Below are 16,421 nucleotides of genomic sequence, written 5' to 3' on the forward strand. Positions count from 1 at the left end.
TAAAAAAAATTCATTTGCACAAAGACTTCTATATATGGATGTTTGTTCAGTGTTACAGCAAACACAGAAAATCTGCAATTCCAAAATCAGAGAGTGGTGACATAAATTTTAGTATGTTTCTGTGATGGAATACTATACTGCCATAAAAACTGTGGTTTAGAAGAGTACCTAGTGACTTGAGAAAACACTCATAGAGGTAAATGCAAAAAAAAAATCCATAAAATGATAAATACACTAGGATCCTCATTTTCTTATACATCTATGCTTATTAGTGAAAAAAAGAAAGGGGCACCTGGGTGGCTCAGTTGGTTAAGCCTCCGACTTTGGCTCAGGCCATAATCTTGTGGTTCACAAGTTTAAGCCCTGCATCAGGCTCTGTGCTAATAGCTCAGAGCCTGGAGCCTGCTTCGGATTCTGTGTCTCCCTCTCTCTGCCCTTCCCCTGCTCACGCTCTGTCTATCTCTCTCTCAAAAATAAATAAAAACATATACAAAATTAAAAAAAAAAAAGAAAAGAAAAGAGAAAAGAAAGATACAGTAAAGAGTTAACAAATGTTTACCTCTGGTTAGGGAATGGATGATATTTTTTTCACACATTGCTGTACTTTCCACATACTCTACATATTTGTATTTATTGTATTCAGTGTAATAAACACATATATGTGTGTGAGTTTTTCATGATAAGATTGTTGATATTTGATGATTTGCCACAGAAAAATGGGTGTTTTTGGAATGTTGACTGATTAGATGTCATAACACACCTGAATACCGATTCTCCTTTATCCCAAGAAAGGAAAAATGATAAACTTAGGCTTAAAATAAAAGGAGGGTTTCAATGTTTATAAATATTCAGTTCAGTAGAAGCATTAAGTGCAAGTTAATTAGTCACGAAAGTTCTTTCCAAATAGGTATGAAAGCCCTATATATAAAAAATTATGATACAGCAGGAAATGAAGCCTGTGATAGTGGTAAGTCCCTTTAGGAGATTTGTAGGGGCTGTGAGCAGTGTAATGAAGACAGGTTTCATTTGTTCTAGCTCTGTGTAGGTTGGGTTTCTATATCCTTTGGTAAACTGGGAATTTAATCTAATCTAAGACAGAGAGAGAATTCATTATCAGGTGAAGATTTTGGAATTAAGTATAGATCTATCTACCTACCTACCTACCTATTACCCATCTATCTACCTATTCAAACTCTTCTCTATTTTAAAGAACTGAAATATTACATTGCAGAAATGTGAAACTGGCCTTTTTGTGCCCACCTAAGATGCTTGGAAATCATCACACAGGTAGTGTAGGATGAATAGATTTCTATTTAGACTGCAATATAAATGCTACAAGGACATAATAAATACAAAGCCTGTGGGTGAATAAATGATTAGCCGGATTAGATGGGCAGGTGATACCTAAATAAAACAGACAAAGAGCCTTGTCTCTCTGCCCTATTTCCATAGTTAGAGACAGACTATTCAGAGGCCTGATACAATCATCATGGGATAAATGAATTGTTGCCTTTTGGTAACAGTCCCCAGAACAGTGCCTGGCCATTAATTTCCTTCATTCAACCAGTTCAGTCCCACAACTCAGAGGCAGAACAGAAGGTCAGTCCTTGGGACTAATATGGGTAAAGTGTCAAAAGAGTAAGATGGAATTAAAATTTAGATGCCACAACTCAGAGGCAGAACAGAAGGTCAGTCCTTGGGACTAATATGGGTAAAGTGTCAAAAGAGTAAGATGGAATTAAAATTTAGATGTTTTGAACCCCAGCACCTCAAATGCTCTCCCAAGATGCTTTAACAAGATTTTTAAAATGTGGGAGTTTCAAACTCACAATTTACTGAATTCCAACATCACAACCCCACACCACATAGGCCAGAATGAACCATTTTTCCAAATGTCAACTTATTTAAAGCTTCACTAGGACCAGCACATACTCATGAATGCTTTGCTCTTGGGATTCTTTTAAGTTACCCAAGAAAGTATGGATTTGAACAGAAAGTCTGTGCCACACTGAATAAAACAGCATGAGTCACTGAAATAGAGTAAGGAAGAATAAAATAGTGTGGATGTTTCCAGTCATTCATGTGGAAAGCAAAAGCAGAGATCTGATTTAATGTCTTGGGAGTGAATATGGATCTGTTGGAGGTGTTATTTCTGAGTAAACTCATTATGGCTTCCTGGGATGAGGTTGCCCAGGAAACAAACACAACTGGAAAGGGCACAGAAACAGAGTGGCATAATTGGAGGCAGGATGCTAAGAACAAGAGGTGAGCAAGAATGAGAGAGGTGGGCGGATTCTGTATTTCAAAAGCTCAAGCACCTTGGGTTCACCCAAAGCCAGGAACAGGCCTGTGTGTGGTATGTCACAGGCACGCTCTCTGCCTCCTGCCCCTCAGGCCTGTTCCATCCCTGTGGTGTTGTGAAGCAGTTCCTGTGCAGTGTGCTTGGACTTTAGAAGAGCTTTGAGGAGAAGCACTCCAGGGGCATTGCTTCTTGGTGGGGCATTAGCTTCCCTGAATGAGTGGTTTAGGGACAGAGGGGATGCAGAGCCCTCCTGTGCTAGCTGGCCTGGTTGCTACTCACCCAGACAGCTGTATGTTGCTATAGGAACAATTCTAGCACAGGCTTCCTTTTTCCTGGACTTTCTATCTCATTGCAGCCTCCTGGATTCACTATTGCCTCTGATGGGAATGCCTGCTCTCCTCCTCTCTACCTTAGAAACAGAATTCCATTCCTCCTCACTCTCTCCTCTTCCCATCTTTCCCTCCATGTTTATAAACATTAATTGAACATTTGCTATGTGGCAACCACTGTGGTGAACATGAAGGTGGGTAATAGGTTGTCCCCAATTCAAGGTAGAAATAACTTATTAGAAGGATTCAATAGACAAACAGCTGCCTGAATTACTAGCTCTTCTTACTCCCTCCTTTGTTCCCCTACAGTATGCTCTAACACAGCAGCCAGAGAGATCTCCATACATTTAAAGTCAGATGGCCATATTCCAATAACTTCTCATCTCATCTCTCAGCAAAGTCAAAGCCAAGGTCCCTACAGTGGCACTTGGGGCATCTCCCCCTCATTTATTTTTCTTACTACTCTCCTCCAGCTCATTCCTCTCCAACTATAATGGCTGGTCTTTGGAATACATCCAACACCCCCTCCTCCCCCCCCGGCCCCTCCCCCCACTGTCTGGCTTTGGCATCTGCTGCTGTCTTTACTTACAATTGCAGCTACCTTGCTGTTCTTCCCAGCGTTGCAACCTACCCCAGCTCCTGTATTTTTCCCTATATTATTATTTTCCTGTAGCATTTATTATCATATGATGTAGTCTATATGCTACTTCTTTATTCCTCACATCAAGGGTGGTTCCCAGTACACAGAGAAGCTGGGAAAATATTTGTTGAATAAATGCATGTATGCATGAAGTGGTGCCCAGTCCTACCAGAGAGGATCTGAATCTAAGGGGGCCCCGTTGAGAGCTCTCAGTGTTGCTCTTGAGTGTCAGGGGAAACTTCGTGAATCATCTGGTAGTTGAAATAGGCCCTGGATACTGGGGAGGCCTTGAGCCCTTCAGAATGAGATGAAGGGGACACCAGGTGGAGGCAATAGCAAAAACAATGATAGGGAGGTGGGAAAAAGGAAAAGACAAACACCTCTTCTGATCAGTAAGACCCTATGTTAATCTGTCCTTTTCGCTGTGTTCCTTCCATGTCTGGCACATTGTTCACCCATTGTTTTCTGCATGGATGGGGGCGATTAGATGGAGTCTCTTTAGGGGAGCAAATCAGCCTTCTTCTGTATCCCTTGCAGACCACAGGGCTATTTACAAAGTGAATTACATAATTAACTGACCCACTCAATGAAATCTTTACTGAGCTCTGTGCCAGTAATTCGGGTTCAGGATTGTGACAGGTTCAGAACAAGACAGATGGCACCTCCCTGCCCCCTGGGTGCTTAGAGTCTAGCAAAGAACTGACCTGAAGAAGTGACTGTGAGGAGGATCGTGAAGGGAGAAACATAGAACTCTATGGAAACATATGGCAGGGGCTGCCTGACATCACCTGAGGTCAGGGAAAGTCTCCTGGAGGACAGACATGTGACTAAGATCTCCTGGCAGGCCGCGATCCATGCCAGAGTTAGCTTACGGAGGCCCAATCTATGGGGGGAGGGTACAGAAGCATCCCTGGGGAAGCGGCAAATGCAGTCCCAACAAAGGCAGTCCATATCTGACTCCTTATTTACTTGGGAAAACTGAAACTGGCCTTCTACTATCTAAAAAGACAGAATACTTGAATGAAATAAACACTCATTGCTGCACTTTCTGTCACTGTGCAGGTATTGAAGTAGCATCTACAGCAAATCGGGTTGAAGAGCCTTGAGTTGGCAGCTTACTGGGCACCTGTCTGGCCTCACTCTGACCCTGATGGAAGAGGAAGGACATCTCTTGTCCATTTGTCCCAGGTCAAAATTTAGGGTTGCATCTCAGAGAGTCTATTTCTTCCTAGATATGAAAGCTGTCACAGAAACTTCCCTTTTTCTTTCTTTCTTTCTTTCTTTCTTTCTTTCTTTCTTTCTTTCTTTCTTTCTTTCAGAACCCAGCATAGTCTATTTTGACAAACATGTATGAAAGGCAAACAAGTGTGCCTAGGACATCTGAGGAGTTTGGACTGGGCAGTACCCCTCCGTCTTCTGTGTTCATAAAAGAAGAGAGAAAAACATTCCATTACAAGGATCACAGCTCTGTCCCCAAAATGTCAGAGGGATGCTAAAAAGTCATGCAGAAGGGAATATAATAAGTACATTAGTTAGCACTCTTTTCCATCCAAGACAGCCAGGGAATGCCAACCCTTTAGAAATCTAAAAGGGAATGTGAGGTTTAATTAGCTATTAAGCTTCTTTGTCTTTAGATGTAGGATATACAAAGTACTTGTGGGTTTCAGGAGACTGGGCTTTGGCCTGAAACACTATCAAGTGTCACATGTATGTGGGATGTCTGAGGCCTGGCTTGTTTCATGTAGGCTTTCTACACAGTATGACAGATAGATTGGGTTGATACCCACTTATTCACTTATCAGGATCAGTACTTCATGTAAAATAAATGCTGTCCTTTACAGAACAAACTTGGATTCCACCAACAAATTTTGAGCAAATTTTGACTTTACTACAAAGATTTTTGTTTTTTGTTTTTTGTTTTTTGTTTGTTTGACAGTGGGTCTCTAGTTCTTAAGCCAATTGAGTAAAGCTTTATTGAAGACCTAGTGTGTGTAAAGCACTGTGTTAGGTATCCAGAAAAATGCAGACATGAAAAAAAACTTATGTTGTTAGAAGTTTAAGATCTTCTGGTAGCCCCCTGCAGACCCCATTGCTGGTCCATTTCTGGACCACAATTACCTTTTCTGCAATAAAAGTAGGAGTTTTGGTTGGTTGGAAGACGTGAGTCCCAGTGGCCACACTGAGGGCCCTGTAGACCCCTTCCACAGCATCTGGATGACAAGCAAAATAAAGCAGCGTCTGTGTGTAGTCAAGTTGAGGTGGGTCCTTCTCATAGTCAGCAAATAACCTAAAGAAAAACTGTCACACAAGAAGAATTCTGATCAAACATAAAAGGTGTAAAACTGGTAGTTAATAGATGGACAGGCAATGAAATATCCTTCCAGGAGCTTTGGAATAGAGCCGCTTTCTGAGGATTGAATTAGTAAAAGTAATATATAATGAATAGTATTAACTGAAGAATATGCTAAGTTAAAAAACAGAATAAATAAGGCTCAATATTCTAATTTTAAAGAAAATTGTATGCTAATTAATGGTATCAACATATTTAGGAAAGAATGTGTTAATAATAATAATAAAAAAAAAAAACACGTGGGGATGACATGTGAAGCAGGACCACAGAACAAAGACCCATCCATCTATCTAACCTCATCACCATTCTGACAAACTGGGCCCTGACTACTAAATATGAAGCTTCTGATATATCTCCCTACCCTGAGTGGCAAGAGGGGGAAATGATAACCAAAGCCACTGGGACTCTAGCCATTAAAATCTTTCAACTGGTCAATCCTGCTCTGAACTTCATACTTAATTTGTTGACAGTAATGTGGACTCTTTCCACTGTGAGTTTACACTGGAGGAGAAAGTGTGCTAACCACTGAATATCAGTTTTTTTGGTAATCTCTCATTCATTCTAGATGACTGAGCTGGAAGCCAGCTCTATATGCAGTGTTTTGTGCATTTGGCAGCAAGAAAAGTTAGTGTGTGGGAACTCAATATCCCCTGAGGCCCCCCCACAAAGAAGCTCAAATCCTGGGACTCACAGGTCACACCCAAGCACCTACATGGGCCTGGTTGTAGAGAAGACTCCTTTCCTCAGTGAACTCTTCTCGTATATGTACATTTAGTGGCCTGGAGAATCTTCTTTTTTTAATTTAAAGTTTGATACAGTAGATGATTCTTGAATGGTCTAAGGTTTAGACTATGAGCTATATGAGCTTTGCACATATGGCAAGCTCCTGGATGATTCTAACACTGATGGTCCTGGCCTAGACTTTGAGAAGCAAGTGCCTAGATCCATAGATACCATGTTATTCTTGGCTACCCACAATACTTACAACTATGGACACACATTTAATTAGACAGAAGAGTAAGTTTCTGACACTTGACAAATCCAATAAAAATTTAAATAAAAATAACTTTGATAGGAAACTGCATAAAGTCTTTATGTTACAGAGCAGGAAAGAATCTCAGAGGTCAATGGAGTCTGCAAGTTCATTTGTTCAGTCACTTTTATCAAAGTTAACGGAGTGGTACGTCTGCTGTAAGCCAGGCACTGAACTATCCTGAGATGCTTAAAACCACTCTCTGACAGTAGGGGCACCTTTTTCATGATCCAGCTGGTGGGTTCCTTCAGGACTTTGTGTTTTCTTCATGCCCTCTTGCCTCTGAGTTACTCCAGGGATGGCCAGCCGGGCTTAGAGTAGAAGGGAGACTGACACTAACAGAGAACCATGGCAGGGTCCCTGAGTGCTTATCTTCCATTTCTTTCAAAGGAATTGTTGAACTTCATTATGACTTCCACTGAATTGCACTTATAAATGCTATGCAGGTGCATCATTATCTTCATTAACAAAGCAACCAAATATTATATCTCAAAAAAAGATGTGAAAAAATGAAATAATCTGATATGTAAACTCTTTCTGTAATTACACAGGATTGATTTTAAGTCATTGAATTGGATATTTATAAAAGGTAACCTTGCTGTGTTCCTAAGATCATTTAAAATATTGTAGTAGGCAGAATTCTAAGAAAGTTTCAAAGGTTCCCACTCCTTGGCATATTTATCTTGTATAATCTCTTCTCCTTGAGTGTGGATTGGGTTTGTGAATGTAATGGGAAAGTCACTCCCGTGAGTAGGTCGCTTTATATAGCAAAGGTAAAGAGATTTTGTAGATGTAAATAAGGTCCTTAATCAATTGGTTTTGAGGTAATCAAAATGAAGCCTGATGTTGGGCCTGACCTAATCAGGTAAGCTCTTTGAAAAAGGACCCAGGCCTTAAGGAGAAGCCAGAGAGATGCTCTCCTTCTGGCCATGATGAATCAGACTGTCCAGTTGTGGAGAAGGTCATGTGGCAGGGAACAATAAGCAGCCTCTTGGGCTGAAGGTCTCAGTCCTACAACTGCATGGTTCTGAATCCTACCAATGATCCATCTCAGAAGCCAGTCTTGGAACCAATCTTGGAGTTGACCTCAGATGACAATGCAATCGCAGCTGATATCTTGATTTTTGCCTTATGAGACCCCGAGCAGAGGACTCATCTAAGCCATGCCTGGACTTCTGACTCAAGGAAGCTGTGAGCTAATGAATGGGTATTGGCAAATACTTATTGAACACCTAAGATGTGCTAGGCATGGACTATTCTAGGTGCTTGAAATGTATTCACTAAGAAAGAGATAAAGATGCCTGTTCTTGAAGAGCTTACTTTCTAGAAGGGGAAGACAGACAATAAAGAATACATTTTAAAAGTTGGGTAAATTAGATAGTGATTATGGGAACACACAAAAAAGTAGGCCAAGAAAAGAGGAATTAGGAGTGGAAGGTGGGGAGGGGAACAGATTGCACGGTTGAGAAGGGAAAATTTGAACAAAGATTAGAGGGAGTAAGCCAGGGAGCACATCTGGGGTAAGAGCATTATAGGCAGAGGGAACTGCTGAGGCCAGTGTCCTAAGGTGGGCATGCACCTTGCATGGTTACACCATAAGAAGGCCGGTGTAGCTGAAGCAGAATGGGCTGGGGCAGAACAGAAGGAGATGAGGGAGAGAGGAATAAGGGCCAAGGCCAGGCTGGCTTCTTCAGGACTTGGGATTTTCCTTTGAGTAGAATGCAGAACCATGGGGGGTTTTGAGGAGAGGCTGCCATGATCTGCCTGTAATCTGAACCAAGACAAGGGAGGAACAGGGAGACCCATCATGAGGCTGTTGCCATCATCCAGGTGAGGTTGACTGTGGTTTGTTCCAGTGATAGCCATGGGGCTTAGGAGGAGTGGTCTGATCCTTAGTATATGTTGAAGATAGAACTACCAGGGTTTCCTGAGGGACTGGACATGGTGTTTGAAAAGGAGAGAAGATTTGGGTATGAGTCCTAGGGTTTTGGCAACTGGAAGATCAGAGTTGCCAGTAACTGAGAGGAAGAGGGCTTTGGGTGAAGATGGGAGTGGTGGGGTGGCAGGGACAGGGGTTCGGGTGGATACAGTGAGCTTGAAATATCTACTAGAATGTTCAAGTGGAGATATCAAATGGGCAATTGCATGTAGAAGGTCTGCGAGAGAGGTCTGAGGTAGGAATAGGCATTCGGGATTCGTTAATAATCAGGTAGTATTTCAATCCTGGCCTCAACAAATATGACCAGCCCAAAGTAATAGAAGGATTTCACATGAACAGAAGCTGTGGAGAAATTAAAACAATAGCTGTGAATTTGAATATGGAAAAATTGTCTTTTCTCAGGAAATCTCTAAGGATTTTAAAATCCTGGAATAGTTGCTCTTGGTGTTGAGTGTGTGGGAAGTTGGGAAGCCAGGACATGGCCTGTGGAACCCTGTCAGTCATAATGAAGTGTGCTGTCACTGTCACAGGACAACAATGTGATTGCAACACAGATGTGTCTCAGAGTTCCTTTCTTGGATGCAGTGTGGCATTTCATCCAGTGCCTAGGACTCTGGGGTCATCCAAGGCCACAGACAGTGTGATGGCCTATCTGCAGGAGCCCTGCCAGTGTGGCTCAGAGGCAAACCCTGGGTCACCGAGAGCATAAGTAACAAATCAGAAGAGCTGGGTGGGACCCAAGACTAGTCCAATCCCTCTTCTTAAGAAGGTACAGAGGCCCTCGGTGTGAAGGGACCTGCTCAACATCCTCCAGTGAGTCACGGCAGAATTGGGGACAGAGCCCAGGGCTCCTGACTCTCAGAATTCCTTCTTCACAGAGCATTTTCCCTTCACTGATTTGGTCTTTCCTATTCTAATTACAGCCAAGGACGTAAACTTGTTCTGTTGTTTTATCTTTTTTCTTTGCACACCTTTCCTCAGGATGTTAACCATTAGCTGTTCTTCTTCAACCAAACAGAGTCAGCAAGGCTAGCTTCTGTGTAGCTAACACTTACATAGGGCTACTCTGTGCCAAGCACTCACTCTGCACAACAACCCTGCCAGGGAGGGATTGAAAGAAACCAAGGTGCAGAGAGGTTAGGTAATGTCATCAAGACCTTGAAGCTTGCGAGCATTGGAATCTGTGCTTTTAATCCCAGTTTAAGAGCACTGAGACTTATGTAATACTGAGCATTCAGTCTCTGACACACTGAGGGGCAGAAAACACCACACCTTTCTGTCCTCTGGACATCACATTCACATGCACACACTCACACACGCATGTTAGTTATCTTCTGCCCCACTTCTTTCTCAGGCTTCATGGTCCTGTCTCTGCTGCCGACTTTGTTCCTTTCCTCCATGTCACTTCCCAGCAGTCTGGATACTGATATGTGGGAGCCATGCCCTCCCTAGGGACCCACAGGGCCTTCCCTGCTTCACCGCCTCACGGTCTTAGGGCACAGTCTACCTTCTGGCATTAGCTTCTGGGTGAGCAACTGAAGGGCTCTGCCCTCGGTTGACATTTCTAAAAATTTCTGGTTGGAAAGGAAAGCGCTTTCACGTGACATCATATTCAGATGGCCAGGTTCTTTGCAGAAGAACCTGCTTATGTTGCCCACAGACTTGTTCACAAAGTCATAGAGAGATGGCCTTCCAAAGGCTTTACAGGGTTGGTCTCCATCCTCCAGTTTCACACTGAAAACCCCCACCACGACCAAGACAAAAAACTGTCCCCACCCTTGCCAGTCTCAGGTCTTGGCCTTTGGTAACTCCTTGACCCCTTTTTCTTATCTGCTCTCCTGCTAGCATCTGGGAGAGGTGCTTGAACACTGTGCATCCAATTGAAGGGAACTTTTCACTTGAAGTTTGTAATTAGAGTCATGTTCAGTTTCAACTGCAGTTATGAGCAAATGGCTGGCTGGAAATTGGACAATCAATACACCTACTTTGCAGAGATGTCTAAATCCACAGCTCAACTTTTCTCATAGTCTATTGAATTTGGTTGTATTAGGTATATTTTCATATTTTAAACATTTACACTCAAACCAGAGTACTTTACATATATTAAGGTCCTGTTTTCTATTGTGGCCTCAGGGATAGAGGCTAATAATATTATTGATAATAATAATGTTGATAATAATGTTATTGATAATAATCTAATGGGTCATGGGAAATACTTATGCAACCCTTGGTATGTTGTACAAGTTAATCAAAATCAAAGAGAAATGAACAAAACATATACAGTAGTCCCCATTATCTGTGGTTTTGCTTTCTGTGGTTTCAGTCACCCACGGTCCACTGTGGTCCACCTCAGTCCGGAAGCAGATGATCTTCCTTCTGACAAATCATCAGAGGGTCTCTAGTAGCCTAACACTACTTCACAATGCCTACATCATTCACCGTACTTCATCTCATCATGTAGGCATTTTATCATCTCACATCATGACAAGTGAGTACAGTCCAATAGGAAATTTTGAGAGAGAGACCATAGTCACATAACTTTCCTTACAGCATATTATTAGAATTTTTATTTTATTATTAGCTATTACTGTTAGTCTCTTACTGTGCCTAATTTATAAGTTAAACACTATCATATGTAGGTATAGAAAAAAACAGTGTAAGGGATGCCTGGGTAGCTCAGTCAGTTAAATGTCCAGCTCTTGATTTCAGCTCAGGTCATGATCTTACAGTCATGAGATTGAGCCCTACATTGGGCTCTGTGCTGGGCATGGGGCACGCATTAGATTCTCTTTCCTCTCTCCCTCTGCCCTTCCCCTGCTTGTGCTATACTATCCTCAATTTCAGGCACACACTTGTGGTCTTGGGATGTATCCCAAGGTGGAGTGGTTACTGTGTTGGTAAAATGATTGCTCTTATCCTAAGCTTTTAGAATTGGAAGGACACTTAGAGACATGTGTCGAGTAACGGCTTACCTGGCAGATGAGAAAAGTGAGACCCGAGGGATTACGAAAATTGCTCAAGATCACACAGAGAGTTAACAGCGGGGCTCTGTCTTAAGGCTTTGGTCCCTGCCTCCTCCCCCAGAACTTTTCTGTGCTGCTACCTTATGAACATTAAAGTCTACAACTGGGGGTCGGGTGGGGGTTGGAATCTGAAACAAATTACCAAGTGGAAGAAAAGATTAAGAAATTATCAGTGTTATAGTAGTGGGGTTTTTTTTAAGGATCTCAGCAATTACCTCTATAAGATGCTCCTTTCTATTGAATGGCAGGGGTTCAAGGGGATTTTCTGGAATTTTTAGATCTTCATCTCTCGTAAACCACAGACCAGCCTATACAAAAAATAAAATTGAAAATTATTAAAGGATTGTTCCTCTCAGAGCCATGGGGATTGAACTCATCTTGTTCAACTGTCTAGAGCACTGGTCTCCGAAATAGGGGGCAAAAACCAAGGGGATGCAGGAGAAAATACCAGAACTTCCACTTACACATATTTTGATAACATTGTTATGTCATTTTTATTTAAAAAATTTGATAATGTAAATAATGTAGTAGTTCAGTAGTACACATGTATAATTTATAAATGAAAATCCACATCTTGGGGGTCCTAGCTCTATTTTAGCCATCAGAACATGCGATGAAGTTTGGAGGTCACTGCCCTAGATCTTGCCTGCATGGTGATATTCTGGAGGGGTCTGCACTCATAACCCTCGCTCACATTCCTCATGTTCTGTTCATGTTGCTCTCTATTCCCAGAGTCTAGTGTGATGCTGCCAGTGCACAGTGTTGGAAAAACTTTTGCTGAGTGACTGACTGACTCAAGAGCTCAATGGCCTACTCTTTAATGACATCCCTCTTTCTCAGCCCATTATGTGATACTAATCACAGAATCCTCTGATTCCCATTTGGCAATGCCTCTCTCTTCCTTCCTTCCATCCCTACTCCTGACACCTTGGTGCAGAGCCTCTTTACTTCTGTCACAGGCCACCCCAGTCAGCTCCGAGTTGTTTTGGTTTCTAGTCTCCCTTTTACTTGTTTCAGCTTGTAGTGTGCAACCATATCACTTTCCTCGAAACTTTAACCTTGTCTTATCATTCTCTGCTCAGAAACATTTCCTACTCTTGCTGTGTTGTTCACATCATCCCTCCTACCTGATGTGACTTCCTGCCCACCCATGTAAACCTGCACATCTCTGCATTCTCTGTTCCAATCACACTTCCCTAGAGACACCTTTCTTGATCTTGCCTCTGAACTCCAATTTGATTTGTTTATACCACACACTGGATATTTGGTCCATTCCTTTAGGTGTTGCCGTTCATGCCTGCTGTTGAACATGTCTTAGGTTTAAAGGATATGTCGTGTCAAGCTTAATTTTTGTACATGGTAAGCACTTCATACTCATATGAATTTTGTTCCTAGGTCTAGCTTTCTTACCATCTTCCAGAGTGACAACCCACTCTCAGCACTATTTCCAAGAGGTATTGGCTTGCTTAATCTGACTCTGGCCTATGCTCTTCCAAGGATAACCTGTGCTTTGAGAAAAGGCTGGAATGGCATTGGGTAACTTGTCAGCAGATACAGATCCCAAAGGTGAGACCTGGGGTTTCTTTTAATTTGGAACAAAGGAGATGCTGGTCATGTGGAACCCTGTGAGAGAGAAGACCCAGAAGAAGCTTAAATTTCAGCATGAGCTCAAGCTTTGAATGTGCTTTTGTATTGACCAAGAGGAGACCCTTGCCCAGTAGCTAATCTGTGGAGGGTAAGTACCACTCAATGGGAGAATAGAAGTAAAGAACATAGGTAAGAGACATGATGGGGCACCAAAGTTCAGAATTACCCTCCTGTCTTAACAAGAAAAATAAACAACATAAATGAAAGATGATTTTCCAGACATCAGACAACAGGCAATACAGCACATTAATTCCTGAACTAAGGAAAGCTACCAAAGAGTCCTATTAGTGTTCCAGCCTGGATGGAGTTTCTAGGCTTCAGTGCCAGGAGAGGCATCCTAATAGAGCCTGGTGACCTTCCTGATTTGAGAAGGCAGACTCTATTATTGAGGCAGGCTGAGATGGCTAGAATTTTCAGGGTGGACTACTAAAGATGCACTGAGGACAAGCCATAGAGATCCACAGAGGGATCTCTGCAAGTCTTGAGTGATAGCCAATCTGTGGATGTGTGTTTGTGGAAGATACCAGAAGCTGGAGAAAGAACCAGAGGAAAGGAGTAAGCTGAACAATTCCTGAGACACACATAGGGCTGGGAAGAGTACATGTTACCACCAGGCAGAGTGGAAGGATCTCCTCAAACACAGGCATTGAAGAGAGCCCCCAGGAGATAACTGCCTTAACAGTGGGGCCAGATTGGCCACTCTGGACCCATTCTTACAAATCTTATTGTAACCTTGAGAGGATAGAAGTGATTCCAAGTAACACTGATGCAGGCCCAATAATATTTAAACGTATATAAAGTTGGGCATCCAACAAAGTAAGATTCACAACATCTGACATCCAATATAAAGTTACTAGGTATTCAGAAAAGCCATAACTTATGACCCATAGAAGAAACATCAATCAAAGAAAACAAACACAAAAATGACACAGATGATAGAATGAACAGAGAAAGATGTTCATTTGTCTATTCTAAATACATCTCATTTGTTCAAGGAGATAGAGAAACACATGCATATATTGAAGAGAGAAATGGAAGATACAACTAAGAACCAACTTGAATTATTAGAGACAAAAAATTTAATAACTGAAATGAAAAATATACCACATGGTATTAATAATAACAGATTCAGTTCTGCAGAGGAAATCATCAGTAAACTTGAAGACATAAGAATAGAAATGAATACAAAGTAAAGCATAGAGAAAAAAAATGGGAAAAAAATGAACCAAGCCTCAGTGACCTCTGGGACAGTACATACGTGATTAGATTTTGAGAAGGGGTGGGGGTGCAGAAAAAAAAATTTAGAAAAAAATCCTCAAAAGTTTCCAATCTGACAAAAATTACAAAACCCACAGATTTTCAAGAGCTCCATGAACCCCAGGCAGAAGGAACATGAAGAAAACCACACCAAACAACACAGTAATCATTGCTGAAAACTGGGGATGAAGAGGAAATATTAAATGAAGCTAGAGGGGAAAAAAGGAAACAGAGGATCTCAAACCCTCCTACCATTGCTCAACCAACACTCTATTCCATGTTTAATTGTTTCAATGCACAGGAATTTCCCCTGATCCTTAAAATCAAGGAATCATTCATACTAGTTTTCTAATAATATATGATATTGCATAAATTAAGAAAAAATCGTGTATTATGCACACAAGAGGGCCACTTTAGAAAGGAAAAAAAAACTAACCTGACTGGAAAACAACTTATAATTACTAAAAAGTCATCCGTGGGTAGATCCAACATGGCAGAGAAGTAGGAGAACCTGAAATTCCCTTGTCCCTTAAACACAGCAGTGTTGAGGCCAAAGGACTTTGAATTCGAAGAGTCCAGGCTGCTGAGTGAAAGAGATGTCTTTGCGGACCCACGGGGACAACGTGGTGGGCCATAGGTGCGTGATTGTGAACTGGGAGAGATGAAACGGGCAGCATAGGCATGGAAGGGAGGGATCCCCTTCTGCGGAGAGACAAAGGGAAGAGAAAAAGAAGCTGGGAAAGTGTAGGACTGTATCTGGACGAGAAAGACCATGGATGGGGATGGAGAAAGATCCAATCTCTAACTGCGGGGCTTTCTCCGAACTGGGGCGGGCTGCCCAGTTAGCGCACCTGAGAAGGAAGGGAGCCAGCCCTGGGCTCCGTAACCAGCTCAGAGGCACAGTCCGCAGTGGGAGAAAGCAACCCCTTCCCTGGATGGCTGTGGGAAGAAGGTATATAGCTGTTCAAAGGACAAAAACTGCCTGCGCCAACCAGCCACAGGCCATATACATAGGCGGCGCGGAGCAGCACTTCCCTGGAACCAGAGTGCAGGGAGAGGGACCCTTTAAGACATTGGGGTTTAAATCGCACCTTAGTGCCAGGGAGGTGCGGGAGTCATTGGAGCAGGACAAACTGCCTCATTGGCGCCAGCGGGGCACTGCAACGATGGCCTGAACAGAGTGGTTTGGGCCACCAGGTCTGGGGAGGTGAGACTGTGGTGTCACCATTTTTCTCCCTGTCACTGACAAGGTGGGGCTTCAGGGAAGGACAGCAGGCCCACAGTGGAGGTGGGACCCGCCTACACCAAACCACGCCCCTCTGTGCCTGGTAACTGTAGCGGGATTGAGGCTGAGTCACCACACAGTCCCTCCTCCAGACCAGCGCTGCCATTGGTTCCAAGGCATTCAGCAGTTTTGCATTTCCTGATTTAATTCTTGGACAATTCTTATTATATATATATATATATATATATATACACATATATATATATATATGTATATATATATATAATTTTATATATTTAAATATATTTATATTTAATACAGATTATATTATGTATAATATATTATATTATACTATATTATATATTATATATATTGTATATATTATAATATATTATACATAATATAATATACATATATACATATAAGTATAATATATTATACATAATATAATCTGTATTAAATATAAATTATATATAAATAAATACATATTAAATATATAATATATAAAAATTGTATATAATATATATTATATATATATATTTTATATATAATATATATTTTATATATATATTTTATATATAATATATATTATATATATATATATTTTATATATATAATATATATTTTATATATAATATATATTTTATATATATACTATATATAATATATATTTTAT

At 41.5% G+C, this 16,421-nt stretch overlaps 1 protein-coding gene and 1 long non-coding RNA gene across 6 annotated transcripts in view; one reads left to right on the top strand and one right to left on the bottom strand.

The window, feature by feature from the left end:
• Nucleotides 1-16,421, top strand: part of LOC122227588 — an 81,761-nt gene that overhangs the window by 58,839 nt on the left and 6,501 nt on the right. For both annotated transcript variants that reach the window (XR_006206137.1, XR_006206138.1), the window contains exons 2-4: nucleotides 4,334-4,459; nucleotides 10,917-11,081; nucleotides 13,012-13,351. This is a non-coding gene — a long non-coding RNA (uncharacterized LOC122227588). The remainder of the gene's footprint in view (nucleotides 1-4,333; nucleotides 4,460-10,916; nucleotides 11,082-13,011; nucleotides 13,352-16,421) is intronic.
• Nucleotides 1-16,421, bottom strand: part of SPEF2 (sperm flagellar 2) — a 184,102-nt gene that overhangs the window by 7,512 nt on the left and 160,169 nt on the right. For all 4 annotated transcript variants that reach the window (XM_042952165.1, XM_042952150.1, XM_042952160.1 and 1 more), the window contains 2 exons: nucleotides 11,832-11,924; nucleotides 5,390-5,569 (listed from right to left, as the gene is read on the bottom strand). In XM_042952165.1, the coding sequence (XP_042808099.1) occupies nucleotides 5,390-5,569; nucleotides 11,832-11,924 (273 nt within the window). The remainder of the gene's footprint in view (nucleotides 1-5,389; nucleotides 5,570-11,831; nucleotides 11,925-16,421) is intronic.

Source organism: Panthera leo, chromosome A1 (genome assembly GCF_018350215.1).
Source record: "Panthera leo isolate Ple1 chromosome A1, P.leo_Ple1_pat1.1, whole genome shotgun sequence".
NCBI classification, from domain to species: domain Eukaryota; kingdom Metazoa; phylum Chordata; class Mammalia; order Carnivora; family Felidae; genus Panthera; species Panthera leo.